The following is a 26,236-nucleotide window of genomic DNA, read 5'->3' as shown; positions in this document are numbered from 1 at the left end:
TTAGTATTATTCCAATTTTATAAATGAGGAAACTGAGGCTCAAAGAAATTAGGTTATTTGCCCAAGATCACACAGTAATAAATGACGAGGTGTTGGTCACACTTAAGAGCCCTTGTTGCTTCCAGAATACCAGCTTGTACCAACGGTGCTTTCAATATGAAGTAATAATCAGTAGGATGAGGAAAAAAATTCACCTTGACTTTCAGAGACTTTTGATTCTTCAGATAATATCTGTCTTCTGGAGCTGGTTACAGCATATATCACCCATTCTCATCTTTGGAATACTTTCCACATTCCTTTAAGAAATGCACCATCATGGAATTCTCTGTGATCCCAGATATTGAATTATCTCCTAATTATACAGTGGGCTGTTAAATCAGGCTGCCTGGGTTCAAATCCCTGCTCTGACAATGACTGCTGAATGACCTGAGCAAGCAGCCCCTCTTGCAAGCCTCGATTTCTTCACCTGTAAAGTGGAGCTAACAATACCTACCTCAGAGTTATTATTAGAATTAAATGAGATAATTCATGTAAAGTGGTCAGCATAGTGCCTGACCCTCTTAGGAAATGTTCAGCAAATACGAGGTGTGAGAAGGAGGAGGGTGCGTGGTCCTGGGGTAGTGTTGGTAAGGTCTGGCAAATTACTCAAGCAGCACAAGCTCAATGTTCTAAATTAAATTGGCAAACTGTTAGTTATACTGTCCTCTCGATGTAATAACCTCAAAGAAAAATAACATCTAAAGAAAAGGCTAATGTTAATTTACTTCACTTATGTTGTCTGTGACCTAGAGAGAATGTAGATATATTCAGTAAATTTGCTAGTAGTACTCAATGGTTCTATTTTAAAATCTGTTGAGAAATGGATGAAAATATAGTAAGGCAGGTTCTTTAGCTGAATTCAGATTATAAAATGCTGAGGCTTGCAGAGTTTAGCTAATGTAAATTTAGTATTCATAAAGAAAGAGGAGGAGAGTGCACAAGCTTACTTTTTCTATGCTGAGAATATGTAGTCATAGATTGTGGACTCTCTCCAGAATCTTTTTTTCTTTTTTTTCCTAGCAGATAGCGTTTTGGAACAGAGAAAAGCTGTGTAGGCATAAGTAGTTTATTTCTACTAGAAAGAAATTTTAAGGAGCCAAGGTCCTTGGGATTAGCACAGTGTAGTAATAAAGTCATTTCACAGTGGTTATTACAGATAGCCACAAAGCCAATACAAAATGAAAGTTGTCATTGTACACAGGCAATCAAGAAATTATCAACAAGCGCTCTGATACTTTAACCATATCTGAAAGTTCAATCATGCTTAAAGCAGGATAGAAAAACCCAAGTAGTAAGATTCTAGGTGAAATTTAGTGAAAGAAGATGCATAATTTGTACATTGTTGTTTGTGTTTCTTTAAAGGCAGTTTTAAACAATGTCATTTTCTTTCGTAGACTTACTAGATGAAATTAATACTAATTGTCATATTAATGTTTCAAATAACCTAATTTGTGTTTATAATACATGTTCAATCTATAAAACATGGAAAAAGAAAAAATCTCTAGTAATTTCATATGCCACAGATAATCATCATTAATGCTTTTGTGTATACACACACATACTTTTCCCGAGAATGGAAAAATTCATCCAGTTTTTCATTATAAGCCTTTCATCAGTGAATTATCCAGTAGTTAAATATTTTGTAAATCCACTGTTATTTCCTTAAGCTAAAGGAAGTGAAACTGCTGAGTCAAGTATGTTTTTATTATAACACTTTAATTGAGGTATAGTTTAAACAGAAAATGCACAGTTCTCACCTGTTCACTTTGACGAATTTTGACAATTGTATACACTCATGTAAACACCACCAAAACAAGATATAGAACAGTTACATTACCCCAGAAAAGTTCCCTCATGCCCCTTCTGGCCAGTCCCCTCCCCCCAACCACCCTCTGATTTCTCTCAGCTCAGGTATGCCTTTGATAACATTTCTGCTAGATTGCATTCTTGAAAGTTGAATCATTTATACCTGTACCAGCAATATATGAAGTTGCTGGTTTCTCTTTACTCTAGGTCTTATTTGAGTATATATGTGTTACAATATATCACAGATAATAGATGTAGATATATTAATCTTTGCCAGTTTCTGCTTTGTATTATTTTGTATTTCTTTGTTTACTGGTAAAGTTGAACTTTTTAAATATGCTAATTGGCCACTTTTATTTTTGTTGTGATAGTGGTTGTTAATTGTATAATCTAATATGATTATATATTTCTTGTTGATTTACAAAAGCTCTTAAATATTAAGGATATTATTTTCTGTTTTAAATATTTTTCCAGTTTGTCATTGCCTTAAAATTTGTTTATGGAGGTTTTTGTTTTGTTTTGTTTTTAACATGGAGTTTTAAATTTGCATTACCAAATCTGGCAATCTTTTTCTTCATGTTTTCTGGCCAGTGTCATTCTTTAGGTCTTCATAATCCCAGGCTTATATAAATACCTAGTTACCAGTTCTCTGGTATTTTTATGATTTTATTTTTATTCTTAATTTACATCTTTAATCCACTTGGAATTGATTGGGTGTATTATATTAGGTTAATGTTGTAACTTTATTTTTTTCTAAATTGTTAACCACTACAATTGAATAATCCTGTGTTTCCCCCACAGATATTAAACATGTCCTTTATCATAGAGTAATGTCTTATGTATATTTTGGGGTCAGTTTCATTATCTTACGTGGATTTTTCTGTCTATTCCTGTGTCAGTACCTCACTGCTAAATTATTTAATATCTGGCAAGCAAATTGGACCTTTATTGTTCAACATTTATATTTTTACTTTAAAAGCTTAAGCAACTGGATAATGTGCTACATTCTTATTTTCTTGTAGTTAACCACACCTGGAAAAAGCTTAGACAATTGACCATGGAATCATTAAAAAGGCCCCATTATTTAACAGGTGGCCACTACCTAAATTGCAGCCTCAGTGCCAAGAAGGAAATAATCAGTCTTTAGACAAACTCCCTACCTTCAAAGTAATGGAAAAGATTGCATGTGGAAAATAAATAGCATGAGGAATAAAAAAGAACAAAATCTAGGATATTTGATTGCCATTTTCTGGTATAGGTATATAAATGTTTTTATGAGAAGTTTGATCAGAATTTTTCCCATCTCCCCAGTGCTGAACAAAAGCACAAAGTATTCACAAAGTCATAGAGTAGACATCTCACTTTTATTTTACATGATGTGAATCCCCAGGACATCTAGGATGGCCGTGTATAAATGCAAGCCACAAAATCCCCTTCCAAAGACATTCATTAATAATCTTTCTACTACCTGCCATTTTGAATTATTAGTATCCCTTCTCCTTTCTGGTATTAATGCAGATAATCAAGTTAAAAGTAATAATAATGTGGGCCAGCCCCATGGCGTAGCAGTTAAGTGCGTGCGCTCTGCTGCTGGCAGCCCGGGTTCGGATCTCAGGCGCGCACTGACACACTGCTTGTCAGGCCATGCTGTGGTGGTGTCCCACATAACGTGGAGGAAGATGGGCATGGATGTTAGCTCAGAGCCAGTCTTCCTCAGCAAAAAGAGGAAGATTGGCATGGATGTTAGCTCAAGGCTGATCTTCGTCACAAAAAAAAAAAAAGTAATAATTATGTTCTATTCTTTGTGTGCAGATAATTCAGTTGACCATGATGAATAAAATGTTGGGCTTGAGCTGTTTTTTAGTAGAAATAAAAGTTATAGTATGAACCTAAGTTTTACTGAACATTTACAAAGCACCAATCTGTTTTAAACCTATAAACTAGATATTGTTCTTATGCCCAAATTATATGGAGTTATATGGGAAGAATTATATGGGAAGAATCTGAGGCTCAGAAAGGTTAAGTAACTTTGGTCAAGATTTCAAAGCTAGGAAGTAGTAGATCTCCGAAGTAGCCGATCGTGCTTGGCTCAATAGTTTGATTCTATTTGTTTTCAAAGACATTATCTCTTGTTTGTGATTTTCTTTTGCAACGATTTCTCTAACTGAGCTAGCCTGCGTATTTTCCATATTTTCTAATAAAGATGTGTTCTTATTGTTGTTTAAACTGTAGTAATAAGCCCAAACAAGTGACTTCAGGACTTTATTCACTCTCAGTCAAAAATTGTCTGGCCCCCTTTAAATCATGGGAGATATTAAGTCCATATCCCTAATATTATAATCTGTGTATTATTTGAAGAATTAAAATTCAGAAAGTTATTAAAAAGTTTATTTAACTTGAACAAGAAGTTCCTGCCACATTTACCCATAATTTTTCACAGGAGTATAAATAGTAGAGTAGTTACGAGCATGGGATTTGGAGTCAGACCTGAATTTGAATCCTAGCTTGGAAATTTACTAGCTGTGTGATCTCGGGCAAATTATATAACATTTCTAACCCTGTTCCTTAAAGTGTAAACTGGGGATAATAATAGTACCTTCCTGGTAGGTTAGTTTGTGGATTAAATGAGATACTGTTTTTAAAGGATTTAGCAGGGTGTCTGGAAGAATCAGTGCTCAATAAATGTTTTGTTGTTCTCATCTTCGATGTTGTCATTGATATTTTTAATTTATTTCTCTGTATTTGACTACTGTCAGTAGATCTGTCAAGATGATAACTGGAATTTATACCATGTCTATGTTTAACAGTGTTTATGACCTTTTCTTAATTAACCCATAGTAAGTTGCAGTGGTTAACTTTAGCTTCTATCATAATTCTTAACATTCTGAGATAAAATAAATTTGAGAATTAATATTTTGACAGTGAATAGTAATGCTTCATTAATGAAATTTTTTTTTCTTGAGGCTAGTACTAAAAAGAAAAGGGGAGGATCATCAATTGTAAATACAATTTAAATATAAAGCAAAAGAATATCATCGCTTTGGAGAGGATAGAATTATTAGTTCAGTGCAATGTAAATGTTTTTTTTCCATTCTACTCTCTTAGCCAAGTTCTAAGGTAGAGATAAAATGAAGCAAGAAGGAATATGATTATAGACCAGGTTCCCTAGTCAGTGTTCATTTTATACAGGACTATAAATAATGCTGCAGAAGACAAGTGCGGTTCTTTCTAAGTGGGTTCTTGTCAGAGTTGCTGACCCTGGAAAGGTGATTATTTTACTTTAAGCCCTCTATCCAATCCCTGAAATCACCTCTTTTTCTGCCTTTTTCTTCTGGATGAAGAAAACTCTTCTGTATAGACTCTGTGTTTTCATACAGTTTGCCTTGAAATAAGTTTCTATCACATTAGGGAAGCTTGCTTTGTTCATGGATTTGTTTTGAGAGAGATGGGCAGATAGCCATGTACCCCAGCTGCTTACCAGGCCTATTTGATTGGGAACTCTATCTTCCCTATGTTGTTTTGTTAGTTCACTGGCCGTAGATTAAATGTTATTGGCTGAGCAGTTGGTTAAACCCCAGGGCAGGTGTAAGAATGCATATTACAGATTTCTTCTGGAAAGCCTCTTAAATCTTTCCACCTGTGTCCCGCTGAGTGTGACGCATGTTAGATAGGCAAGAAAGCTGAGAAACTGCATTCCCATGTTGCTGAAGATATTTTAAAAATTACATCTTTCACATTTGCTCCAACAATACTCAATACTTACTCAAGATACTCTATGGGGATTTTTTTCTTTTTAACTAAGGGAAACAAAGGGCATTTTTAAGAGTTAGCTTTTCAAAACCTCAAATTGAGAGAGAAATGTTAGCCTTCATTTCAAGTTCAGAACAAAGGAGGTTTTCCCATGTTAATGGTGAACAGTAAAAGAAAATCCACTGGTTTTCATCTTTATTTTCTTTTTTCGAAGCCCAGTGTCTATTTTCCTCTTTGCTCTATTTTCCTATACTTATTTTTGTTTGTTCAAATATTTTTAATTTTTTGTTCCTATTTTTCTCCTACTGTCAATTTTTAAATCTCCCTTCTGAGTTTTGGCTATTTTTGTTTGCATTTTTCTCTGCTTCCTTTAAGGCACTGTTTCTGTTTCCCATTTTGAGCCTTCTTTCCTCTTTACTCTTCCTCCTTTCTTTCTCTTCTTCAGCCTCTTCTGTTTCTCACACTTATCTCTGTCCTGTGCCGCCCTGCTCCGCTGGACATGAAGAATGGCAGTGACATCATTTTCCTGGACTGTTTTTTTTTACATACTTTGATCTCTGGACTCATTCACGTTTTGTCTGTCTGTCTGTCTCGTCATATGAAATACTGTGATCTCTACTATCTACTTCATGTTGAAAAAAGATTAATGCTTCTTTTTCCATAGGTGCTGGTACTTTAACCCTTTAACTTCTTAATTCCTAAAGAAGCTTTGAACATTTGTGAAAAGAGGAACCCTAAGTTACTTGTAATCAGTGATGGAGAAAAATCCTAAAATTAAAAATTCATCAGGTTTTGACCTAAATATTACATTTTGATAGTTAAAATACAGAAATGAAAGAATCATCCAGTTGATGTTTTTAAATATATTCTAGAAATCATAGGATAATATCAAAATTTTTAAACAAAATTGCTATTTGTCTTTTAAACAGTATCAAAAGTGAACTGAGAATCATAGAAGAAAAAATAGTTGTGATATTTGGGGTTGATAATGTCATTATTCTCTGTATGACTAGTTGTGATTAATTTATATGAAGTGAATCTAAAAGCTTGTGATTTTTGTATTACTTGTACTTTATTAAAATTATAATAAGTACCAAATGTTTGTTAGCACAGTTACCCAAATTTTCCAGAAATTATTTTGGTCTTTATTTTTCATTAGCAGCAAAAGTACCTATAAAAATATCAGTCATATTTAGGCTTCCAAATTTTGTAGCCTATGAACTGGGAATCAGGCTTCAGCTTGGTAAATAACTGCAATAGCTTCTCTTCAGTTGCTTATCTGTAAAATGAAATGGAGGAAACCAAGTTATTTGCAGATCTAAAAAGTCTAAAGCTATCTAAAGTTCTAAGAGTTCAGTCTTGTGGCCAGATACAAAATAAATGCGCAAAAATCAGTAGTTGCTCTGAAAAAAAACACTTAGAAAACATAATTTTTTTAAATTAAGAAAACTACAACCTATTATAGGGATAAATAGATAAGTATACTATGCTTCTAAAATGCTTAATTTTTAACAAAAAACAAAGTATCTCAAAATTATTCCACAAACCTATTTTTATGCAAATAAAAATACCAGTAGAATGAGGGAGAGAAACATGCAAGCAAAAATAGCCAAGAAATTTTTTAATAAAAACAGTAGGGAAACATAACTCCTCACTCCTTAGGTGTGAGCTACGCATAGTGACTTCCTCCAAAGAGTACAACATGGAAAGCAGAAAAAAAAAGAGTAACTTTACAGTGGAGAAAGCTGACAGGCACTACCTCAACAAGATGATCAAGGTCAACATCAACATCGTAAATCATGTTGATAGTACGTACCCTTGATATGATGTAATGAAACTTTCACTTTACGTCATGGCCTTTCTCCCAAATACCCACAAGCTCAGTCTTATCAAGAGAAGAACATCAGACAAATGCCGATAGCAGGGCATCCTACAAAATACACAACCAGTACTCCTTATAACTGTCAAAGTGATCAAACACAAGGAAATTCTGAGAAATTGCCACGGCTAAGAATAGCCTAAGGAGACATGACATCTAATGTAATGCGGTATCCTGAATGGGATCTTGGAACAGAAAAAAGACGTTAGGTAAAAGTGAAGTGGATTAGTCTCCTGGGGCTACCATAACAAAATACCACAGACTGGGTGGCTTATTACAACGGAAATCTATTTTCTCGTAGCTCTACATGCTAGAAGTCCAAGATCAAAGTGCTGGCAGGATTGATTTCTGGTGAGACCTCTCTCCTTGGCTCGTAGACAGCCACCTTCTTGCTGTGTCCTCGCATGGCCTTTCTCTGTGTGCACATGCTCCTAGTGTCTCTTCCTCTTCTTTTAAGGACATCAGTTCTCTGAGATTAGGGCTCCCCTCTTATGACCTCATCTAATCTTAATTACCTCCTTAAAGGCCCTATCCACAAATACCACCACATTGGGAGTTAGGGCTTCAACATACGAATTTGAGGGGAACACAATCTAGTCTAGTCTATAATACTAAGGAAATCTAAATAAACTGTGAACTTTACTTAATAATAGGATGTCAGTATTAGTTCATTAAGTGTAACAAACGTACCATACTAATATAAGATGGTAATAATAGAGAAAGTTGGTTTGGGAGTACAAGGGATCTCTCTGTACTATCTGCTCAGTTTTTCTGTAAATCTAAACCTCTTCTAAAAATGAAATCAACTTAAAAATAAATAAATTTTGAGAAATACTTTGTTAAAAGAGTAAGAGGGTAATGGTCTTTCCCAGTCAGATGCCAAAATTACAATAATTAAAGTAATGGGATACTGTACAGGGTGGATTATTTAAAAAACTAAGTTGGGACAACTAGTTAGCCATTTGGGGAAAATAATTAAATTAGAACTTATCTGACTCAGTATACTAAAAGAAATGTCTAAATTGATAAAAGATTAACAAGTGAAAAAAAGAACTGTAAAAGTACTAGAAGAAAATATAGGTGGATATTTACATGGTCTTAATTTGAGGAAAGACTTATTACATATGACTTTAAAGATGGAGACCATAAAGGAAGAGACTCTCACTATGACTATATAAAAAATTGTAAAGTTCTACGGAAGGGAGGAAAGAAGGAAAAAAGGGAGGGATGGGAGGAGGAAGAAAGGAGATAGGTAGGTGAAACTCCACAAAAAACAAAATTAAAGAACAAATGACAAGCTAGAAAAGATATTTGCAATTTATATGATGAAAAAGGATTTAAGGAAAATATGAATGTGCCATTTTTTTTAAAAAATGGGCAAAGGATACAAACATACATATCACAAAAGAAAAAATACAAATAGCCAAAATCATGGGGGAAAAAATGAAAACAAAATCGATCTAACTATTAATCAAAGCAAAATAAGGCACTCTGCTGATGAGAGTGTGAATTGGTATATCGTTTCTGAAGAGAGGTTATATCATATGTATGAAGTACCTTAAAAATGTACAAATCTTTGTCCTAAGAATTCTACTTGTAGGAATTTATCCTAATCATTAGTAAAGATTCTCTATTACAAATGATAGAAATGTCTTAAGTGAAAAATGGGGAATTTTTTGGCATGGGAAGCTTAAGGAATAGAGGTAGGGCATGGCTGGATCAGAGTTCAAACAGTGTCAGGAATCTCTCTTTTTTCTGTCTCCTGGCTCCATTTTCCTCTCTGTTGGCCTCATCCCTAGGCAGGCTTCTCTGAGGGAGTGGCAAAGATGGCCTCCAGAAGCTCTAGACTTACGTTTCCATTATGGCCAACTCAGTAGCTCTAGAAAAAGTCCTTGAGCCAATTTTGTTTGGCCTTGATCTAATCATTGGTTATTCTGGGTGGGCCTGTACCATGTGTCCACTTCCTGGAACAGGGACAGGGGGTGTCATCCCACTCCAACCACATGCAGTAAGAGTGGGGAAGGGTATTTCTGAAAGGAAAAGAACTATGCTACCAAAAGAAAGATTGCTGAACCAGGCCAGGAAAAAAAAAAAAAAAAAGATGTTTTGTACAAATTTAAAAATCCAAATATTTATTATTCACATAGATATTATTCGCAGCATTGTTTATAAATGTCAAAATTTAAACAAGCCTAAGAATCCTACAATATGGGGTTGATTGTAAATTATCTCTAGGATCACATGCTAGACAATGAATAAAATGATGTAGAAGTGTAGTTATTCATGTAAAAAGATGTTTGTGGTATAGTTGGGTTTGAAAAGCAAATTACCAGATATATGCATTATGATTCCTTCAAATACATATATATATATACACATACAGGTATGTATACATACATACATGCATGCATAGACATGCATAGGAAAAAGTGCAGGAAGTGATGTGCTTATATGTTTACAGTAGTTATTGATAAGCCATGGAGTTACAGGGAATTGGGTTTTTTTGTCGGGTTTTTGTGTGTGTGTGGGTTTTTTTTGCAGGGAAGAATTCGCCCTGAGCTAACATCTGTTGCCAATCTTCCTTTTTTTTTTCCCTCCCTAAAGCCCCAGTGCATGGTTGGATATCCTAGTTGTAAGTCCTTCTAGTTCTTCTATGTGAGCCGCTGTCGCAGCATGGCAACTGACAGGCAGGTGGTGTAGTTCCACGACTGGGAAGCAAACCTGGGCCACTGAAGCAGTGAGAGCGCCAAACCTTTAGACCATCAGGGCTGGCTCTACAGGAAATTGTTTTTGTTTTTTCTTTTTGCCTCTCAGGATTGTTTTACTTTGCACAAAGGAAAAACACACAAAAACAGTGAATATGTGGTAATCATACTATGAAATTTATAAAAATAAAATAAAATTTCTATAATTCTTTGATATTATTAACAGTTTCTGCCCTTTGAATGGCTTGTGATCTAGGATAGAAGGGACATATTTTAAAATATACATATAAGATTCCAAAGTTAGGTAGGATCAATAAGTTACGTGTGTATGATAATATACTTGAAAACACATGAAAAAGGCTATGCAGTATAATAGAATTTTATAAAAATGATATTTATACAATCACAGTTTGTATCTAACACACATACACACAAAGTGCAAAATAAATTGAAATATGATAATAAGTGTTTAGACCACACTTTTGCAGGCATGATGTTTGAACCTCATTCTAACTATGTGAGGTAGATAGAGTGCATATTACCATTCCCTTTTCACAGATGAGGAAACAGAGGCCTGTGACAAGCAATGTGACTTTGCTACAGAAATATTTAGTGACTGGATTGTAACTCAAACCCAGGTCTTCTGACTGCAGTCCACAAAAGCTTCTGAAGAAAATGTTACAGAAATTCAAAGGCAAGAGCAGGTTCTGAGGCCCAGGGCAGTCAGAGAAAATTCTTAGGAAGAAATGGGAATTAAACTGGGCTTTGAAACGACAGGGGACATAAAGCAGTGGGAAGGACGTGGTAGGGCATTCCAGAGAAGTGACATGGACAAAAGTATGCCGCAGCCCGTCTATGATACAGAGCAGGGTGTGGTCCTTTCAAAGAATCAAATGTGGGCTAAAGTTAAAAATTGTTTTGTCTTGCTGAAATTTTTCTTCAAAAACAAAAAAGACTGTTTTTGCTTTTCAGATACAAGTCTCCTTTCAAGCCCTCCCTTCAAAAAAACCTTAAACCAGATCATTTTAAGTTTCTGATCCATAGTCCCATAGAATGATAAGTAATAACCAGGAGTTATTTAGTTGGATTTCTTAAGAATTCTAACTTAACAGAGAAATGGAAGCTGTCAACACAGTATACTAAAGATAAATTACGTGGATGACAAAGTTTCACAAAGAACGGCAAGGCCTTTCAACCCAAGTAGAGGAACGCTGTCTAAAGACAACATGTGCATTTCCGCCCACCTCATACCTCAGAGACTAAGACTACAGAAGACAAATGTCAATCATTAGGCAGTTTACCTGGCCCATTTGAGAAAGATAACTGTTAGATTTTCATAGCATAAAGTTGGTGGTGGTGGAAATACTTTGTTTTCGCTTTTTGAGTATTAGCCTTTTCTCTGGTATTGTGGAGTTTGAGAGGATAGTTACTTACTGGAAAACTCAAGCGTTTATAAACATAATTGCTAAATAATTTGGAATTATGTGTTAACACTATCAAGAAGAAAGGTGAACAAGACCAGAATTCTAGCCAAAGGTTTTAAAGGTGACTGGCTACCCAGAAACATTTATTTATTCAATGAACGTTTATTGAGGGCATTCTTCTTGCCAAGTATTGATGACCAGTGCTGGTATAAAGGCCAATAAAACAGAGCCAATTGCAGTCTATGAGGGAGAGTAAACTAGAGATATGTTCAGAAGAGGGCCTTAACCCTACTAGGAAAAGAGCAGGACAGCCAGGAGAGGAATCAGGGATTGGTTCCCAGAGGGGATGACCCCTCAGCTAATAGGAGGGAGGGGAGAAGTGTATCACCATAGAGAGGCGGCAAGGAGGCAGGAGAGAGCAGGTTTTGTTCAGGAAACTGCAAGTCATTCAGGATGTCTGGAGCATAAGATGAGGTGGAGGAAGGTGACATGGGAGCTTGGAGAGGGGAACAAAAGCCAAATCATAGAGGCCATATAAGAAATTTGGGTTTCATTGTGTAGACGATGGGGAGCCACTGAAGGATTTAAAACAGGAGAGTTTTCATGGCTAGACTTGCATTTTTGGAAAATATATATATCAGAAAAGACCTGGATATCATTATCAACCACAAGGCACTCCTTAGTAATTTGATGCCTGAGAGGAGATTGCCAGATATCCGCTCTTTACAGGGACAGGCCATGGGCCCTTGGCTCTGCCCCTCTTGGACCTCCAGCTGCGTGGGGTGTCCCTACCTAGCATCCTCATTTTAGGAATTATAAGGAGAAACTGGGACTAATTCCAGAAAGTGATGATTAAAGGCAATAGGGGATAAAATTTACAGTGAAAAATAATTGCCTTTCTTTTTTAAGCAAGTGTTCACCTAAAAGAGAGGTGCCTTTTCCCAAAGAGCCTCCCACATTGCTCAAGACATTTTTGGAACTTCTCTTCTGGAATTGCTGTAAAGGCTAGCCTGGGAGCCACACAAATAATTATTCTTTGCCTTTATAGTAGTGTTTTTTAAATTTTGGATTTCAGAATAAGCACTACCCAATCTGACTTTTTATCCTACTCACTAGACTTAACACTGAATTAGCTTTTGATTTATTTCTAAAGTTAAATCCATCTTCACAAGATGAAAGTTTGTTGCCTCTGCAAACATTCAAGAAAGCACCTGGTCGACTACTTACCAGCTTCAAGTTCCTTTTGTTTTTTTGTGTGTGTGCGTGAGGAAGATCAGCCCTGAGCTAACATCCATGCCCATCTTCCTCCACTTTATGTGGGACGCCGCCACAGCATGGCCTGACACGTGGTGCGTCGGTGAGCTCCGGGATCTGAACCCGGGCTGCCAGCAGCGGAGCGCGCACACTTAACCGCTATGCAACAGGGCCGGCCCCAGCTTCAAGTTTCTTGACCATGAATCTCGCAGGTTACCCGTGAAATGGGGGTGATAAAAACATCTTACCTGCCTACCCCATATAGTTATTATGAAGATAACACTAGGCAACATGTGAATGCTTTTTGTAGCATGCTATGTCAGTAGATGCTCTTATTATCATTGCCTCATGCTTTGCAGACACTTCCAGAATGTGCGTTTGTTCTCATGTCTGTGTGTTCATCTCCCTAACAGACTGTTCACTTTAGGATGGCAGGGCCTGGATCATATTTGGCTTTGTGTCCCAGGTCTGACATTGAGTCTCACACATAAAGAGCCCTCAGATGTTTGTTGAATGAATAATTGAATCTAGCTCCTTGCCGTTTCCTCAAACCTTATGTAAGAAACAGATAATACACTTGAGATTATTCAGTTAAAATAATAAGCTCAGAGGCCACTTAAGCTTCTGCAGGTGTGTGAGTAGTATGTCATTAGGAATCGGCCTTTCTTCATCTCTGAAAGGGCCAGAACAAATGGCTGATGAAATCAATCGATCTGCAAGTGTAAAGGTTCTTAAACGTTAGTGCTGTGGCCTTAACTTTGGCTATATTTTAAAATCAGCAGGAAAAACTTTTAAATTGCTGATGCTGGGGCCCCATCCCGGGACAATTAAATCAGTACTCCTGGAGGTGGAGGCCTGGCATTGATAGTTTTAAAAAGTACCCAGGTGAATCTAATGTGCACCCTGTCTGATGCAGGGCTCTGGGATTAGACTTTGAGAAACATCGATTTAAAAAAAATCCTATCTCGGTCTACATTAGGGACCATACGAAATGGAGAAGAACATAAGGCATGCTCCCACTGCAGTCCACGAAGAATAAAATCTAGCCATCACGGAGGTGAATGCAGTGGGAAAGCAGCAGTCAGTGTGTGCTGAGCTGTGAGAGGCTGTGAAAAGGTGGACTTGTGCTGAGCATGAGACTCTCTGCAGAGTCTGTTAGACATTTTAGAAGTTGATCATAGCAATAAAGACAGTCCCTGCCCACAAAAGGAGGTCAAGCGTTGGTTTAGCAAACCAGCTGGTACCAGCCGGCCAGCCTGGCCAGCACAAAGGGTCTGAAGGCTTTGATACACAACGCAAATCACCATTCTCGGCACCAGGAACACAACTGTGAACGAGACTCAAACAGTCTTGAATAACTGTCTGTTCACAATTAAGTCAACAGGCAATTAGAAAATGGACAGTTGATGAAAGAAACAAAATAAGATTAGTGAGCTAGGAAGATCCAGTTGTTAGAGGGTTTTAAGGTTCAGGCTGAGGTATTTTAGTCTAATACAATAGCTGATAGTTTCTGCTTAAAGGAATGCTAAAAAGAAATGTGTAAGAAAGATTATTTTAGAACTTTTGGAGGATTAGAAGAAGGAGAAATAGTACAGATGTAGAAAAATTAGGAGACCTACAACAATCTAAGGGTTGGGTGATAAGTTCCTAAATTAGGGAGACTTGGAAATGGGAAGGAGTGGTTTATAGAATTCTCAGAGGAAAAGATAGCTGTTTACATTATATAAGCATAAATAATTTGAATACATTTCAGTCAGAAATTCTTAATATTGGAATTCTGTGTGGAGTTACTTACTATATGCCTGAGAGTGAGTACCTCTTTTGCGCTCCCCATTAATATTAGTTGCTATCATATCTTAATCTATTTCACAATTGTGTGAGAACTTTAATAAAAACTGAGTGAAAAATTAGTGAAGCTAGTCAGGGTCTGGGTTCATTTGGAAGAATCAATTGTTTACTTTTGTTTATAATTCCACACAGTCTCATACAAAAAAACTTACCTGTCAAACACAACCTCTATGAAAATGGTAAGTCTCCATATTTCCATAACATGCTAAAGTCAATGTTCTTATTTGGAAATCTGAGCTTATGTAAAACTTTTTATTAATCAGAACTAAATTTTTGACTTTGCCTTCAAGTGAACAAGTTCTAAAATTTCCATATATAAATGATCAGGGTGTAATTAATTCCAAAAATTTCACTGCTCTTGTTGGGCCAATTCCATGACCAGCCACAGAATGGATAGTATTGAGATATTAGTACATACAAGATTGTAAAGACCCTTATGTACTGGAATTCAGTTTGTATTACAAGTCTGCATGTGTAGTCTCACAGGAGACTGTAAAATGTGGTCATGCTTTCAATTCATGCAGCCTGTGATTTATGGAGGCCCATAGGTCACCAGTTTATTATGCTGAAAATCATAATAACTATTTTGTTTGCTATTTAAAATGAAGTGACCAAAGCATGTTGAAAGATAAATGGGTGAAGCATTCTGATTATGCTTTTATTTCTATTAGAGATTAAATATTATTCCTGAGTAACCAGCCATGCTAAGTGTTATGATATTAGAGCTGAAGTAGTTTGTAAGCTGATAGCTCCTGCTTTCCTTTGGGTTTAGGTTTGCTATTAATCAAGATGTTGGACTTGTTTAGTGCAGTGGTGTATGAAACAAACAGTTGAAAAAGACAGCTACTGTAATTTATGGCTTTCTGTTTTTTCAGATTTTTGGGGAAATCTGTTTCTTTTTGTGGACTTTGTGCTGTTGTTCACATATCTAGATCTCATTTCTTATACCAGAGCCAACTAAATCCAATAGTTGCAAGATTTTCTCATGGCATAGACAGGAGGAAGAAGCCTTTTTATGGTTTTAGTTGACAAATTCTGATAAAGCCTTTTTTGAAACATGGACAGTCCCTACTAGAAATGAACATTGCACAAAACCCATCCGTGTTTGGGGCAGAGAAGGGATAAATATTTTGTTTTTGTTTTTTTGGCTAAGGAAGATTCGCCCTGAGCTAAAATCTGTGCCAATCTTTCTCTCTTGTGTATGTGGGCCACCACCACAGCATGGCTGATGAGTGGAGTAGGTCCATGTGGGGGATCCAAACCTGCAAACCCAGGCCGCTGAAGTGGAGTGTGCCAAATTTAACCACTATGCCACAGGGCCAGCCCCAGAAAAATTTTTAAAATAGAAGAATGTGTTTATGGAAAGGTATTAATAAGCTAACTAAGATAGTGGTTTTGGTTTTTTGATGTCAATATAGGAGTTTAGAAATAATTATTTTAAAAATTTATTTTAAAGGGATTCCAGCTACTTCTTGGTTTTAGCTTAGGTATCTGCACAAGAGTCCTCTGGAAAGCTGCTAAGCACTTACTGAAATGCCGTCGAGGTCTGGGCACCCGAGGATGTGTGGTAAATGACAGTTTCGCCACTCTTCTAAACTTGGTCCTTATCAGTGCTAATACACTTATAATTTCTAAAGAGTGCACTTTGTGGGGAATGCAGCATAGAGTGTAAGAAGTGTTAAAGAAAAAGACCACCTCTCAATATCTGAAACAAAAGGCTTAGTTTATTACTTACTTAAGCAAGGAAGAGCTCCACTTTTAGGCAGTCTCTGAGCAGAGCAGGTTGCAAATCTTATGTAGAGTTCTGGGGTCAGGGATTGTTTAGGGGTTGACATCAGCCTCAGAAGCCCCATTATTCAAAAGAGACTGTCAGTGACTGGCTGGCTCTCAGAAGCATGTTCACTGAACTGAGTTCGCCACTGATGGGCCAACTTCCAAAAGCGTGTGGCTGTCACTGATGAGTTCGCTGTCAGAGGTGTGTTTACTGAAGTGAGTTGTCAATGATCATTTAGGCCCAGGTGAGTCATCATTAATTGATTAAATCCAGTTTGGTTGTGTTTCAAACTGGTTCTAGTGGTCACTTGTTACCATGACTGTAGATAATCAGCCTTTTTCTGGGAATTGGGGATTGTTTTATTCTCAGAAGCTAATACTTAAACACTGTGGGAAATTGAAAGCATGAGAAAATCAGACTCTGGAATCCATCTAAATAAGCAATGATCTTATGATGCATTTTCTAAATAAGGATGTTTACTAAGGTAAAGGAAGTATAAAAAGTCAACAGTTCTCATGTGTGATATATGTTCATGTATTGGGATCAGTTATGAAATTTGATGCAAATAATGTATTATTAATAATAAAATATAGAAATGTGAAGGTGAGTTGCCTCATTTAGTAACTTAAAGTAGACTCTAGGTCATCCATATAATGATATCACTCGTGCTCACTGCATTCCAGTAAGCTCTTCTGGGATGGAGGGAGTGGGAATGGTCAGCCCTGGTGAACAATAGCCTCTGACCCTTAGTAATTGTAGTGTCACTAATATTGTAATGTTTCCCTCCCAAAATCTTTTTAGGATTCTTTAAACTCTGAGTATATCCATGGGAGTTTGTCACATACAGAAACCTCGCTCAGCATTTGTTCTACTGCAGGGAAAAGAGGGTGGGGGATCTCTGCTAGTACCTACTGCCCAGATCTCTGCTCATAGAGGGAGAAAGAAATTAACGTAATATTTGGGTTTCATCTGAAAGTTACAGCAGGTGTCTGGGAAGTGCTAATCCTATAAGCAATTTAGCCCTATCTGCCGTGATAAAGAAAAGTGCTGGGTAGGCCTATTTTAAAAATTGCTTAAATAACTAGTGGGAAAAGCCATAGTAGTTTTGTTTATATATAAAAACTGAACTTTTCTCTTTCCAGATTCATTCAACTGTCCTGAAATCTGGTCTTTTGACTTGGCTATTTATTCCTGACACCTCCTAATGGGGGCAAGGCTAATCACTTACATATTTCCCTGCTGCTAAGGATAGCTAGCTTATGACCACTTATGATTCAAGCACATGTTGATACCTTAAGACCAGTCAGCATTTGATAAAGTAGGAAGACAGGATGGTTAGATTTGTTGTAATCAGCAGTAAGAGGAGGAAGTTAGTCCATGGAGCTGTCCCAAAAGCTTAGTTTCCTTTTGTATGGAAAAAAATTTTTTTAACCCAGCAACTCCTCAGAAAAGGGAGTCATAACACCATTTTAACAAGAATTTTCTTAACACTTTCCCTACTCTTGACCCATTTAACTACTGAAAACAAAAAAATCAGATAGGGCTGGTTTATTGTCAGGAGTTTTTCTCTGCAACCTGCCTCACTCTGGCTGAGTATGCCCTTTAAAGGAAGCTGGCAGAATGTTCTCTGAGTTTAGTTTAAAAAACACTTCTGGATAGAACTCTTTTAACCTCTCATCAGGGAAAGAACATCAAGTGAAGACTGAGGCAAAGAGACACTACTAGAAATATAAACCAACAGAACAAACTCCAGACATGTTTTTCAAATTGAAGTGTTTTCTGAGAAGTTGGTTTCCATGTGGTATAAGCACCAGTAAACAATAAACCCCTCTTGGTGTTCTGTACCCTTATGGTTCATGATGTCAAAGATGATGCAGTATAGAATTTCTACTTTCAGTTCTTGTGCCAAAATCCCTGAACCATCTCTCTCCCCCTTTAGGATGTCGCATGTACTTCAGTTCGAGGATAAAAGCAGAAAAGTGAAAGATGCAAGCATGCAAGACTCAGACACGTTTGAAATCTATGATCCACGGAATCCAGTGAACAAAAGAAGAAGGGAAGAAAGCAAAAAGCTGCTGAGAGAGAAAAAAGAAAGAAGATAAAATGAGAGTAATGATAACGAGAACTAGCTGGAAAAGTGCCTGCAATAAATGGCCTTATAACAGCCATTGTTCCCAACAGCATCACTTAAGGGTGTGAAAAGAAGTATTTTTGAACCTGTTGTCTGCTTTTGAAAAACAATTATCTTGTTATGTTAATTGTGGAATGACTGGTACATGCTTTTTTTCCTAATTGACCTTTTATATTGCTAAATCTGAAATAAAATCACTTTCCTTCCAGTTTACATGTTAACCATTTGCAGACTGCGCAAGCCTGTTTGTGTCTTTTTACCCTAAAATATGTGAAAGCTTCATTGTCAAGACGTTTTGTAAGAAGTTCTTGCAGCAAGAATATTTGAGGGAAAACTCCCTGGCATTCTATTACCACAATACTAACTTTGGAATATAATTTTAAAAATTATATAATATAAAGATTAATTTTTTTTCATTTTGCATATAAATATGTAAAAATAGCCAAATCAGTAAGACTCAAGAGCCTCATGACTTAAATCTTGAGGAACCCCCTAGTGAATGTTCACACCTGCATCGAGGCCAACGCCTGGGTTTTATGGATGTAGTCAAGACACTAACACACTAAGTAATGTCAGCCAAGCTCATTGCACATCCTGGCCTGACACCAGGCCACCTGCCCACTCCTCTGCCCTTCTCAGCACAGCAACGGCGAGAGCACGTGCAGCATGCAGAGGCCCCCTCCCAGCAGGAGAACTCATGAAGAATTTAGCCTCTGATGCCAATCACTCATACTGATTATCTACCATATATCACCTATATTTAGTTTTTTCTAGAATCTGAATGCTAAAATTATACCACAAGTGAATTTTCAGTTACCTAATAAACCCTCACCAGCCCCATCTTTTCAGATAGTGTCTCATCAGCTCTCTTTCGAAATGTAATCCAATAGGCTTTCTCTAGAGCTCTCGTTTTCAAAATGTAGTCCCAGATACTACACTACAGCAGCAGCAGCATCTCTTGGAGACATGTTAGAAATGCAAATTCTTGCCATACTACCCACCACCACCGCCCCACTTCCAGACTAGTGAGTCTGCAACTTTGAACCCGGTAGGCTTGTTAAACAGATTGCCGGCCTCACTGCTGGTGATTCAGTCTTTCGAGATTGGCAATATCTAGTAAAGTTAAAGATGTGCATATCCAGTGATCCAAAAATTCTAATGCTAGGTCTGTACCCTAAATTCTCACACGTTGCTCAAGGAGACCTGTACTAAATATACATTGAGGCAGCAACCAAAGAATGGCTAAGTAAGTTGTTGTATGTCCATACTATTGAATACTTTGTAGTGGTGAAGATCAGTAAACCGCAGCTATATGTATTAGCTTACTTAAAAATAATGTGAAAAAAGGAAACCATCTATATAAAAATTTAAAACATGCAACACACTATTATACATTGTTTATGCATGTACACGTATGTAGCAAAAGTATAAAAACATGAAAGTGCTGGTTACCTCTGAGGAGGCAGAAGGCATACACAGGGGGCTTCGCTTGTATTTGTAATGTTTTACTTCTTAAGGTAGAAGGTGGGGACTCAATCCTCATATTATTCTCTATACATTTTGGTAGGGCTGAAATACTTCATAATTTTTTCTTTATGATCATATCTAGCACCTGAAGTGAGAAGACAGAAGGACTCCCAATACTAACAGGAACTCTTTCTTTTCTGCTTCAGGAAATAGGAGAAAGCTTCAAAGAGGAGGGCACATGATAGAATGTTCTGGGGAAATGTCCACCCACTCAAATGCAGAGTGATCAGACTCAAAGCCACGAAAAAACCAGTCAGTGTCTGGAAGTGTGGCTCAGCTTCTCCTCACCGCAAAGCTGTAACAGTGCTTATATTATGGATATGGACAAAGCAAAAGTGTGTTTTCCAAACTCACAAAGTCTCCGTTGCTTATTATGAAATGTACCACTGGATTTGTTTGTATTGAAGTATCCCATAGGTTTCTCTACCGTTCCTCCTCAAATGTGTCCACCTTTACCAGTGTGGTATTCTCTCCAGAGCACAAGCCAGAAGAAGAATATTTTTAGGTTTAAAAAGGTAACTGAATGACAAAATTAAACCCTCAGAGTGGTCGAATGCTCCTTATCCTGTTTTAATCGTAAAGAGCAGAAACATGTGAAATTCCACAGAGATTAGAATCTTACCAGAAGAATTTCACCAAGATAATAAAATTCACTTTGAACTTAACTGAATAATAGCAATAACAATCTATTAAAAGCTTAAGAACATAGTTTAATTATCTGTTAAATATAGTATTAAATGTGCTTATAGTAAAGTCTTTGGAAATGTCATAGGAACCTGTTTGGGCCATATGAATTGCAAAAAAACATTAGTTCAAAGACAAAAACGGGGGGCTGGCCCGGTGGCATAGCGGTTATGTTCCTGCGTTCCACTGTGGCAGCCCAGAGTTCGAGGGTTCGGATCCTGGGCACGGATCTACTCACTGCTTATCATGCTGAGGCGGCGTCCCACATAGAAGTAAAAGGACGTACAACTAGGATCTACAACTATGTACTGGGGCTTTGGGGAAAAAAAACAAAAAGAGGAAGATTGGCAACAGATGTTAGCTCAGGGCCAGTCTTCCTCAAAAAAAAAAAAAAAGACAAAACATGTAAGAAAATTAGCCTTTATAGTTCATTCTAATTTTGTGTTTATTTGGGTTTATTTTTCTTTTATGCATCTTGCCCTAAGGGGGTTATCCTGAAACAGTGAAGTCTGTTAGCATTCTTGTTCACTGTTCATCTATGACAACGCTGGATATTCTGGAGAGCAAAAGATAAAAGCATCTCCTGGCAATCTTCTTTTTCTCATTTTCTGGCAAGCCATTTTTTCACTCTGGTTGAAAATTTTGGCAAGGGGAAAACTAAACCTAACCCTAGATCTCTCCTTTCTTAATAGGTTATTGAAGTAAATGTAGATCTCTCTAGAATTTTTAATGGTGTAATAACAAAACGCACGTTGTCACACGTCCTCAGCTCTCCGCATGCTCTGAGGCCACACAGTCAGCAATGCCTCTGCTGCATCTAAAAATGGGGACACCGTAGAACAAGGTCATTAAAAAGTGTGAGGAGATGAGTGGCTTGCTGCTGTTGTTTTTAGAACATGTTCAATAAGCTATGGTGTCCTTATCAAACTGTCACTACCAAGTTTCTTGATAGGATCTGACGTGTGAGGTACATAAACCTGTTCTGTTGTGTCAGTGTGGCCTGTATGGAAAAGGTTAGATAAATGCAGAATATTACCCAAACATGCTGTTTAATCTTGGCGATAACAAGAAAGAAAATGGAGGTGTGAAGTGAGTTACCATTGAGGGTGGTATCAGTATAAGCAATTTGTACATACAGGGTGTAGAGAAGTTAAGAGGGGTGACCTTCTTTAACACTGTCATTCACAAAAAAAAGAGCAGGTCTGGTTTCTCTATGGCTTTGACTCTGTTCCAGTAACTCTATACAGTTTATCAGGCGGTACCACTTCTGCTTACTAGAAAGCAGGAGGTTCCTGTCCCACATTTATTTTATCTCCTGTCTTCTTTTAGCTTTTAATGAAAAGAAGTCAAACAGGAACCATATTTTAGAGAAATTCTTCCTAATAAGGATTTGATGAAATTTTAATTTCAAGAGAAAGAATAAAACAGCAAATCTTACTAAGATGGGTATTAGAAGTCCCCTGCATATAGAAAGAGTACTCGTTTATTCCCAAAAATCCCCCTCACCAAAGCCATACGCAAATATCTTTGTCACAGGTGTTAAGAGTTTTATTAATCCCCGTGGAGAGCTGTTTTCAATGGTGTGCTGGTAAACTGGCTCCCTCAGTTCCCTAAAAAAACGGAAAGAAAGAAAAGCCCTGAGTTGCAGCACTTGTCAATTTCCGTGGTGTAAATACTCACCATGGCTGATTTCAAGGCACCAAAAGAAGCTCAGTATACACTGGTTATTTTTCCCATTCTGTTTCTCTGCTAGCTAAAAGCTTATATAGTAACTCTTGCACTGGCACAAAGAATTCACAAAGGCTTTCCCCCTCCCCGCCCCAAAGCCCCAGTAGATAGTTGTATGTCATAGCTGCACGTCCTTCTAGTTGCTTCACAGAGGCTTTTAACCTTTTTCCAAGATCACAATCTTCAGGCATATTTCTATTTTATGTTAAGATTACTTCACACAATCTGGTCAAGTTCTAAGTTTTAGCAACATCCGCACCCTATGATTTTATGACTAGTTTGTATCTTTAGATTCTCTGTTGATGGAGTTTTCCAAAGCTACTTGGCTCACATTTATTTTTCTCTCTGTCCTTTTGGCCTCAGCTAGTCATATGTTCAACTCAAGAATGTCCAAATGGCCGACTCCCTCAGCTCCTTCATCTGCTCAAATGGCACTTTCTCAATGAGGCCTACAGGAACCACTCTACTTTAAAATTGCAACCCATCCCCTCCCCACGTGCTCAGTCTCACTCAATCTCCCTCCCCAGTTATACTCAAAGGCACCATACACTCCTAAGCACTCTGCCTTATTAACTTATTTAACTCTTACAAATAAACCTATGAAATAGGGGCTCTTGTTATCATTTTACAGATGAGGAACCAGAACCTTGAGAGGTTAATTGCTTATTTATTGTTTATCATCCATCTCCCACCCTAGAATGCCCTCCAGGAGGGCAAGGATTTTTGTCAGCTTGTTTACTATTGTTCAGTGCCCAGAACCACGCCTAACAAATAGTCAACACTTAATAAATATTTGTTGAATGAATAAATAAACCAATACATTCCCCCCAAAAAGCATCCAATATAGGGTTATTCCATATTTTATAATTTAATATTACCATCATTTCATAAAGTTAGGACATTTTTACACTAGAAATGAAGGAAAGATACAGCCTCAGTTCAGGGACTCTAACATTTGAATAAATTTAGCTTTAGGAAAACCTTACTACATTGTCTTTCTCTCATTTTAACATAAAGACATTTTGCCACAGGTGGGAACGGATCCACAGACCAGTTTTGGGGAACCACTAGCTGTAGGAAAACACATTTCTTCCTATGTTGCTTCCTTGAGTACCTGCTCTTTATAGAAATCAATATTCTAATTCCTGAGACTAGAAAGAACCTAGGGTCAACATGTGATGTGTAGAAAGTAAGGCTATAAGGCTTCAGCTCTGCAACTGATTTAACAGGCAAATGATATAACCTCTTAATATCTGTTTTCTCCTCTCTCACATGGGAGTAATAACAGCTGCCTTACCTACCTAGCTGTCACAGTCAAAAGAAAGAATAAACAAGAGAACCAAGCTTTTACAAAGCTCGTAATGATAAGAGCTAACATTTAATGGATACTTACTTTATGCCAGACACTCTTCTAAGCACTTTTTCTGTATTAACTCTTTAAATCTTTATAAACAACTCCATGAGGTAGGCTCTATTATTATCTCCATTTTACAAATGAGGAGGAGACTTAGCAGGATTAAATAGTTTGTCCAGGTCACACAGCAAGTAGAGGAGCTGTAATTTAAAACAAGTCTGACTTCCAGAGTTTCTGCCCTTGATCACTAGGCTACCATGCCTCTCACACACAAGCCAGATTGTTCTACGGTACACCTTATATTTACCTATACAGTTTATAATCTAGTGGGGTGGAGGAGGAGAACAACACCCAAAAATAAAAACACAAAACAGTGATTTTAGTTGAAAAGAATTATGTATGTAAAAACTAAGTGAATGCTAGAATGAACCAAGACATCAATTTAGTGGGATTAATCTAGAACTGCTTCGTGGCAGAAGGAATTTTGACCATAATTTGGAAGGAAGAGAGAACATGGCATTGATGAGACAGGTCATGTTCCAGGTGGAGAGAAGGCTGTGCAGACAAGCTATTAAGGCAAATGTAGGAGACAGCAGTGTGTCTACGTGATGCCAAAACATCTGGTCAATTCAGTTTTAAAAAAACCCTCCATCAGTGTAGTGAATTTCTTCAGTCAATCCAGATGTTTGGCATCTTGTAGACAAAACATCCAGATGATTAACTGAAGATTTGACATAGTTGACTGGATTAACCAGATGTTATAGCATTGTATAGCCATAGTGTCAGGACATTTGCTTGGCTGGAGTGGAGTCCAGCTGTAAAGGAGATAATGGTCCAGGCAATGAGAGGGGGCTTTGGAGCAGAGAACCTGGAGCTTGGATTTAATGCAATTGGGAGCTGCTGGAGGTGGGCTGTGATGGAAATGATGCTTAAGGAAGAGGATTCTAACAACTGTGTGAAGAAAAAAAAAACGGGGAGAGGAAAAGTTGTAGACAGGAAGGAGGATGTTAGGAGAGTGCAGGTGTGTGTGAGGTAATTAGATCCTGGACCAGAATCAGGCCTGGGAAAGCAACAGGAAGGAGTGGATCTGAAAAACATTACAGAAAAAGAAGAGGAAGTCAGGATGGGCTAGACAAGGGAGTGAAGCTGCGCCTCACTCCAAGGTTGGAAGCGTCAAGGCCTGGGAGAGCAGCTGCTGTCAGCCTCACCGCAGTGGGAAACCAAGAGGGAATCCCCAGGAGACCCCTCCTCTCAACCTCCCATCCAGGCACAGCCAGGCCACAGGCACAGGGAACTGGGAGACCATGAACACAACTCCCATACTTGGTTCCCTAACCATTGTAGAGCCACCTAAACTGATTTCCCTTCAAGTGCAAGTTCACGAAAGGATTGGAATGCTAGACACAGATTGTTAGGTAGACACAACTTCAGTGAAAAGTCTAAAAAGACAATATTTTAATGACATTTTGCTTTTATACAGCATATAATGTAAACTAAGATCTATAGGGGTATGAGTAAATTAGATGAAATGAGATTATGAGAAATTACTCAATACCTATATTACTTCACAGATTAGCATTATAAAAGCCTGTTAACAGGCAATAATTAATGGTCAAACCCAAAAATTTATGACATATTTTTTAAAATCCTTAATTTATGAAGGCCTTGGAATGTTCAACTCTTGGTTTAGATATTTTGCAGGATTTTTTTAAATTCCAAATATCTTATTTGGTAAGAATCAAGTTTACCTTTATAAAGAGTCACAAATTCCAATTTATTAGGATTCAAACTATAATAGTTGTATGAGAACATGCTCCCACTTACTAAAAAAATATTCTCAACATCCATGAATTCATGGTTTTGCAAACTTGCAGTTTCAAATATGTTCAGCCCCAGGCTTATTGGCCCACACAGCCAGTTGTGTGCTCTTCATGAACATACCCAGGTTTTCTCCAACTACTTCCTTATTCATTTCAAAAGAGAAAGAAGCTTCAACAGAGGCTAATCTCTCTTTGTTCACGGTTTGGGCCAAAATTCAGAATCAATCTCTATCTCTCTTCCTCTCTCCTTCCCCGTCCCCCCACCAGAGGAACACAGAACGTGAGATCATAAATATATTAACGTGTTTCAAAATCACCCTGGAGGAGGTGGAGGGATCAGGAAACTTGTTAAAATCAGTTTCCCAGGCCTCAGAAATGGCAAGTCGGTTGATCTGGAGTGGGAGCCCAAGAATCTGTTGTTTTTGTTTGGTTTTTAACAAGCTCCTTCAACTAATTCTGATGCCTGTTTTCTGAAAATCAGACTTAGGCAAGCGCTTCCCTAAAGCAGAAAGC

General features: G+C 37.4%; 1 protein-coding gene across 3 annotated transcripts in view; it reads left to right on the top strand.

Moving 5' to 3' along the window:
- Window positions 1–18,831, top strand: part of CWC27 (CWC27 spliceosome associated cyclophilin) — a 220,084-nt gene extending 201,253 nt beyond the window's left edge. The window contains exons 14-15 of one of the 3 annotated variants that reach the window (XM_058563997.1): window positions 7,776–7,825; window positions 18,419–18,451. In XM_058563997.1, the coding sequence (XP_058419980.1) occupies window positions 7,776–7,788 (13 nt within the window). In that variant the 3' untranslated portion in view covers window positions 7,789–7,825; window positions 18,419–18,451. Of the gene's footprint in view, window positions 1–7,775; window positions 7,826–18,418 lie in introns of all 3 variants that reach the window. The other 2 variants (XM_058563996.1, XM_058563995.1) reach the window with 2 other exon arrangements.
- Window positions 18,832–26,236: the final 7,405 nt, after the last annotated feature.

This window comes from Diceros bicornis, chromosome 20, assembly GCF_020826845.1.
Source record: "Diceros bicornis minor isolate mBicDic1 chromosome 20, mDicBic1.mat.cur, whole genome shotgun sequence".
Taxonomy (NCBI): domain Eukaryota; kingdom Metazoa; phylum Chordata; class Mammalia; order Perissodactyla; family Rhinocerotidae; genus Diceros; species Diceros bicornis.
Note: the sequence above shows the minus strand (reverse complement) of the source record. Positions and strands in the feature narration are given on the sequence as shown.